Raw genomic sequence first — 7376 nt, forward strand, 5'->3', positions numbered from 1 at the left:
GTACAGAAGATGAGTGCTCATTTAAGAGACCAGTGAGAACATTTCAGTATCAAACTCACAATTATAAAGCCTCATAATTATCTCAATATGTTGACATTTTGAGGCATCATTTATTGCTTATATTTTTGCCTTGCCATCAGTTGTGTCAGTAATTTACAGTATCTTCATCTGTGAGACAAATCAGTTTTATACATCAAACTCAGCACTAAACTAAAAACAGCTGTGGTTATGTTTAATGACTTTGTGAATTGAGTTTAATGAGTTTAAGACTTTTTCTAATAAATATCTCTACTGTTTCTCTACATTCATGTTAATTCATTATCATTTCCATTACACACACATTTAAAAAAATATATAAAAAAAGTAATCATCATACATTAAAAATGTATCAGCAATTTATGAGTGCATGCTCTACTTAGAGCAGTTAATTTAACTCATTAACACATGTATAATTATTGTATTGTGGAAAAACTGATCAAACTAGCTACAAAAATGATCTTAGACAATTCTTGAGTGGCATAAGTTATTCTATTATATTGAGATCAGAATTTGGCGCGGTTTTGATCACCTTGGTTTCGCCTCGCGACGATGACGTCATCACGCACGCGCGTCAGTGTGGTGTTTTCTGAGGTGAGCAGTTCTCGCTAATTTATATCATTTTAAAACACACTTTACACGGTTTGTTTCATCAATATTTCACGGTGTTTTTTTCTGAATGGTTTCATCCGGCGCTGTGTATCTGCTAACTACAGCACCTTAAAGAAGAAGGTAAGATGTTAACTACTTAGGAATGTTATTAATGTAGTAATAAAAAACTATATTTACATTAATGTGGACAAATCGCAATGATTGACAAAGTGTTTATACCAGCAAATAAAGAGAAATTATCTGCTGATCCTGAATGACTTGTTTAATGAGTGTTTATAGTCTGAGGCTCATCAATATTATCAGCTGCTGAAAATCCTCTTTATTTCATGTCAATAGATCCTGTTTTCACCTCATTCATTATGCGGATGACCTCAGATCTGTTAATTACCACATTAAGATCATTATATTGCTGTCAACATACTTAAGCAAACAACACAATGAGACATTATAAATATCATAACGGCATTTATTTCATTAATCTGTAATATGCCATGCTTTAAACACAAAACTAAAACACAATAAACAAATATAATTTGTTAAATAACTCCACTGGTAGGTTATTTATTTCTTGCAAATGTGTATATTTATTTTCCACAGTTTATTTCGAGCGCTTTGAGTGCTTAGAAAAAAAGCAGAAAAGCGCTATATAAATGTAATTAATTATTATTATTATTATTATTTATTTTTTCTTACCTTGTTTATATGTTTGGTATCTTTTAAATGCTGTAGTCCTTAGTTTTTACTACATTGTGTTATCTATATGTTAATGTACGGTGGCCGTGAGAGCTCAACACGCTGCAACTTCAGAAAACACATGCAAATAGACAAAACACCAGCAAATCAAGAAAACATCTTCATCATTTTGACAACACATGCGCTGCAAATGAGAAACGCTGCAAAGCCTCACAACACATGCAGATTGAGAAACGCTGCAAAGCCTCACAACACATGCAAATTAAGAAACGCTGCAAATCCTCACAACACATGCAAATTAAGAAACGCTGCAAATCCTCACAACACATGCAGATTGAGAAATGCTGCAAAGCCTCACAAAAACGTGCTGCATGGACCACAATGGAAATGTTTCAAGGGGACCCAAAAAAAGTGACGGACCAGCTGGGATTTGCTTATTGTGCAGTGGCTATTGGTTGAGTTGTTGGTGAACTGAAAGGTGAGTGTTTTTTTGTTGTTGTTGTTTATTTTAACACCCTGATTGCATGATTTATTCGTCTTTTGGATATTATTAGATTAATAATGACAAATAACACGATTAACGTTATTATGTAAGATGGCTAACTTATCCTCAACTAAATATAATTTCAAGGTTAATGAAAATAAATTTGCAATGCTTCATTAATTGTTAAAACCAGGTCAAAATAAAAATGTCAGTAAGAATAATATTTAAACATTTATTCAGGCTCTTTTAGTAGGCTAATGAAAGAAAGGACATTTGCATGTGTTGTGAGGATTTGCAGTGTTTCTTAATTTGCATGTGTTGTGAGGATTTGCAGCGTTTCGCAATTTGCATTTGTTGTGAGGATTTGCAGCGTTTCTCAATTTGCATGTGTTGTGAGGATTTGCAGCGTTTCTCAATTTGCATGTGTTGAGCATTTGCAGCGTTTCTCAATTTGCATGTGTTGAGAGCATTTGCAGCGTTTATGAATTTGCATGTGTTGTGAGCATTTGCAGCGCATGTGTTGTCAAAATGATGAAGATGTTTTCTTGATTTGCTGGTGTTTTGTCTATTTGCATGTGTTTTCTGAAGTTGCAGCGCGTTGAGCTCTCTCGGCCACCGTATTAATGAAAGGTAAGATAAAATGTAGGAATAAAATAAGTGGATGAAATAGCCTATTTTAGAAATAAAAATATAATTTGTGGATTATTATAAAACGATTTGCAATTAATTTACTTAAAAGAGATTGATATTTGAGCATAAATACTTAAATTGTGTGAATTCATGTAAAAATATAAACTCCGTAATTGATATATCTTTCATTTTTGCAGATCTGCTCCTCTTTCAGTGAAGCTCCTCCCACAACAATCACTCCTTCAGTGAAGCTCCTCCCACAAAAAATATCACTCCTTCAGTTAAGCTCCTGCCACAACAATCACTCCTTCAATTAATCTCTTCCCACAACAATCACTCCTTCAGTTAAGCTCCTCCCACAACAATCACTCATTCAGTTAAGCTCCTCCCACAACAATCACTCATTCAGTTAAGCTCCTCCCACAACAATCACTCCTTCAGTGAAGCTCCTCCCATAGAAAAAATCCCTCCTTCAGTTAAACTCCTCCCACAACAATCACTCCTTCAGTTAAGCTCCTCCCACAACAATCACTCCTTCAGGGAAGCTCCTCCCACAACAATCACTCCTTCAGTGAAGCTCCTCCCACTGCTGTTCAGCACTTAATGCTGGAATAAATGCTGGAACACACTGAAGAACAAACAGGTTGGTGTTTATTCATGATCCTTCATCAATGAGGCTGAAGAACGATAAGAATATCAGGCGTCAAGCGGTTCATCAGATTTAGTGGTTATGGTAGAAAAAAACTTTGTGAAGATGTGGAAAAACATAGTAATATAGGGGAGACTTTATATGTGTAGGGTACAAAATAAGCCTTGAAATTCAGTTGTCTTTCATTTTCTTGTTTTGATCAAATGATCAGTGAAGGGAGGTTTGATAAACATTCACACTGATTGTCAACATCAGAAAGCCACATTTTTGGGATGTTTAGACATACCCTTCACAACCCTGACATTGATTTTGCTTATATTTTTTTCAATAAATAAACATTAAATGTACTAAAATGAAACCAACTTCAGAAATGGATAACTGGGTGGCAGATTTAAGGTCATTGCACACTGAGTATAAAACTGTTGCTCGTTAAAAAATAAACACGACCTCATGTTTTGTCAATCATGTTTACACACTGCCTCCGAAACTTTCGTCCGTCATAAAAAAAGTCTGGATCGAGTTTTTTGCATCCGTACCAAGCATTTTGAGAGGTGATTTAACAGTTCAGAGCCACCAAACAAGCGAAAGCCAAAATCCACAATTGCCTCAAGTTCATCCACTTCGTTTCACAGCACAAAGCACTGCAAAGGTCCTTGCACACTGAGTTGACAGAAGTTGGTGGTGTTCTTTTTAATATATGGCTCCAGTAACGCTAGCAAAGCATCAGAGTTTACTGACATCCTGAAGTAATCTTTGATAATCCCTCAGCTCCTTAATAAGGAGGGAGAACTCTCTATATCTCAGGATTGGACTGACCCAATATTTGCCTTGTTATGATTACACTTTTTCGTTTTAAATTTTTTTCCCCAAGAAACAAAAAACAAGAATTCTGCTTAATTTTTAGTTTTTCAGTCAGGGGTGTAAAAATGAATAAACAGTTTGAATATTCAATTTCTACAACACGTGGAGCGGGAATTAAATGGTCAGCCGAAGATCAAACTGTGCCGTCATCAGTTCTTCCACAGTTTCATGCAGCAGAATAATAGTCCTCCGCTGCTGCAGGTTTAGGAATTCTTAACGCTTTTCATCAAACAACCAGTCTAACGAATAGTTCAACACAGCCCTTACCGGGGCAGAGCCTAGACAGGGCTTTCTTCTTTGTAGACCAGCGGTTTGAAAACCACTGCTTTAGAGCATCTGCAGTACGTTTGTATGACAGACGAAACAAAAACCGACTCTTCTCCTGTGAATAAAAGTCACTGTGTTATCACTTACCCTTGTGTCTGGCTGCATCTGTGACACATATGAGAAACTCTTTCAGAATTGTACCTTTATTTTATATGTTATAAATGTTAATATTATCTAAGATAATTGTGGAGTTGATCAAACATTGAATAGTTCTCACTACAGAATCATGAGTTTGTACCTTTATTTTCTAATATAGTAAAATGCATAAAATGGATCATATCTGCTTTTACTTCACATTTATCTTTTTTTATGATGTATTTATATTGTGACTTTTTCCCTTAATTCCTTCAGTTCTGATGGAGGAGAGTGAAGAGCAGAAACATCATTATGTCAAAACTACAGAAAAAACTCACTCACAGACCGAAAGAGTTTCTTTACTGAGAAGAAGAGACCAGAAAAGTTTCACCTGCACTCAGTGTGGAAAGAGTTTGTCAAGCAAGAAGAGTCTCAAGAGACACATGAGGGTCCACACTGGAGAGAAACCATTCACATGTGATCAGTGCGGGAAGAGTTTCAGACAATCAGAAAACCTTAAGATGCACATGAGGGTCCACACTGGAGAGAAACCACATGAATGTGATCAATGTGGAAAGACATTTTCATGGGCTTCAAACCTGAAGGTGCACCTGAAAGTTCATTCAGAGGAGAAACCACATTCATGTTCCTTCTGTGGAAAGAGTTTTTTGCATCTGCAGAGTTTAAAAGTTCATCAGAAGATACACACTGGTGTGAGAGAATATATTTGCTCTGAGTGTGAGAAGACTTTTATTACAGCTGATCATTTGAAACTGCACCAGAGGATTCACACTGGAGAGAAACCTTACAAGTGTTCACACTGCAACAAGAGATTCAGTCAGCCAGGATCCCTGAAAACACATGAGAGGATCCACACTGGAGAGAAACCTTACAAGTGTTCACACTGCGACAAGAGATTCAGTCAGTCAGGAGACCTGAAAACACATGAGAGGATCCACAGTGGAGAGAAACCTTACAAGTGTTCACACTGCAACAAGAGATTCAGTCGGTCAGGATCCCTGAAAACACATGAGAGGATCCACACTGGAGAGAAACCTTACAGGTGTTCACACTGCGACAAGAGATTCAGTCAGTCAGGAGACCTGAAAACACATGAGAGGATCCACACTGGAGAGAAACCTTACAAGTGTTCACACTGCAACAAGAGATTCAGTCAGTCAGGAGACCTGAAAACACATGAGATGATTCACACTGGAGAGAAACCTTACAAGTGTTCACACTGCGACAAGAGATTCAGTCAGTCAGGAGACCTGAAAACACATGAGATGATTCACACTGGAGAGAAACCTTACAAGTGTTCACACTGCAACAAGAGATTCAGTCGTTCAGCAAACCTGAAAACACATGAGAGGATCCACACTGGAGAGAAACCTTACAGGTGTTCACACTGCAACAAGAGATTCAGTCAGTCAGGAGACCTGAAAACACATGAGAGGATCCACAGTGGAGAGAAACCTTACAAGTGTTCACACTGCAAAAAGAGATTCAGTCGTTCAGCAAACCTGAAAACACATGAGAGGATCCACACTGGAGAGAAACCATATCACTGCACTGCATGCGGGAAGAGTTTTAGTCATTCATCAGCTTTATTTAGGCATACAAAAAACAAACACAGTAAGAAGATCATAGATCCAGCACTTTCAAATCGCTAAACGTGACACGATGCTTCGAGTAATAAGATCTGTTCTAACCAGCCAGAGTGACCGACAGAAAAACAAAACAACATCTGCAGTTTTCAAAGTGAATAAAGTTCTCTTCAAGACCAGCAGTTTCATCTGTGAGATGGAGATCAACTTAAAGATGGAATTTCTCCACAAGGAACAATATATTAAGTTTTATTTTTTTATACATCTTTGCTTTTATGATATAAATTATATTATGCTTTTTTTTACGAGTTTCATTTTGTTCATAATGTTCTTTTAATGCTTATTTGTAGAGGGTTTTTACAGGTTTAAAATGTTCTTCACTGAGCTGAAAAAGAGGCTGATTTAACTTACGGTGTATTTTACAAAATGCAGAGATAGATAGATAAGACATGCTTTCATGTAGATTTGCATCTGATCCATCTTCACTTTATCTTGTTAGACAAGAAAGAGAGAGATCTGTCTCATTCGTTTTCACTTTTATTATTTGCTTCATGGGTTAAACTTTTGTTCATTTTTGTTGTTTGTTAATTTTTCTTGCGCCACTAATGACTAATTTCATAATTTTGGTTACATCTAAAAGCCATGAAATGTTGCTTTTGGGGGTTTCCATATTTAAATTTCTTGATAAATATTTTAAATTCCTAATAAACTACAGTGTGTTTCACACCACACCTGACTGTCTGTCTGTCTACATTAGTACCTGTTCAGCTATATTGAGGGTGCTCAGATTGCCGTAAATAGTTGACTTTGATAACTTGCATCTACTTTCCTTGGTGGAGAGATGTAAGTGTCTTCTGTCATGTTTCACTCTTGAGAAGGATCTCGTTACAGTGCTCTGTTTAAGGCATTGTTCTGTGTTCTATAAACATTTTTACATGACTCTTTTGATTGTTTTAATTTAACATATATCTTATTTTGTTTATTTATTTTTATTTTACTTATTAGGTAGATGTTCTCTGTGAAGACATCTTTATCTTGTATTTCTTTAAACGCAAGGAGTCTCCGTAATTCTGTCGAAAGAAAAGCCTCTTTTCTTTTTTGTAAAAACAAAGGTGCACACTGTGTATTATTACAAGACACACATTCTAAACCTGATGCGACAAGTTTCTGAACAAGTCAATAGGGTGACAAAATAGTCTTCAGCCATGCTTCTACACAGTCAACAGGGGTAGCTGTATTGTTTAATAACCTCCCATGCAGGAAAAATTATAAAGTCAAGGACTGACTCGAAAGGTCATTGGATTTCAGTTGTTCTAAACATTGATGATGTTCTGTTTATTTTATTTAATGTGTATGGCTACAATAGTACTCTTAACAACAAATTACTATCTGAAATCTCTAA

At 36.3% G+C, this 7376-nt stretch overlaps 1 protein-coding gene across 1 annotated transcript; it reads left to right on the plus strand.

Moving 5' to 3' along the window:
* The first annotated feature begins 599 nt into the window (after positions 1-599).
* On the plus strand, positions 600-6702 carry LOC306874486 (uncharacterized protein). Its single transcript, XM_079424587.1, has 3 exons — positions 600-768; positions 2653-3098; positions 4644-6702. Exons 2-3 carry the CDS (start codon positions 3071-3073, stop codon positions 6038-6040), a joined length of 1425 nt encoding a protein of 474 aa, XP_079280713.1. The 5' UTR covers positions 600-768; positions 2653-3070; the 3' UTR covers positions 6041-6702.
* The last annotated feature ends 674 nt before the right edge of the window (positions 6703-7376 follow it).

This window comes from Barbus barbus (assembly GCF_936440315.1).
Source record: "Barbus barbus genome assembly, chromosome: 9".
NCBI lineage: Eukaryota > Metazoa > Chordata > Actinopteri > Cypriniformes > Cyprinidae > Barbus > Barbus barbus.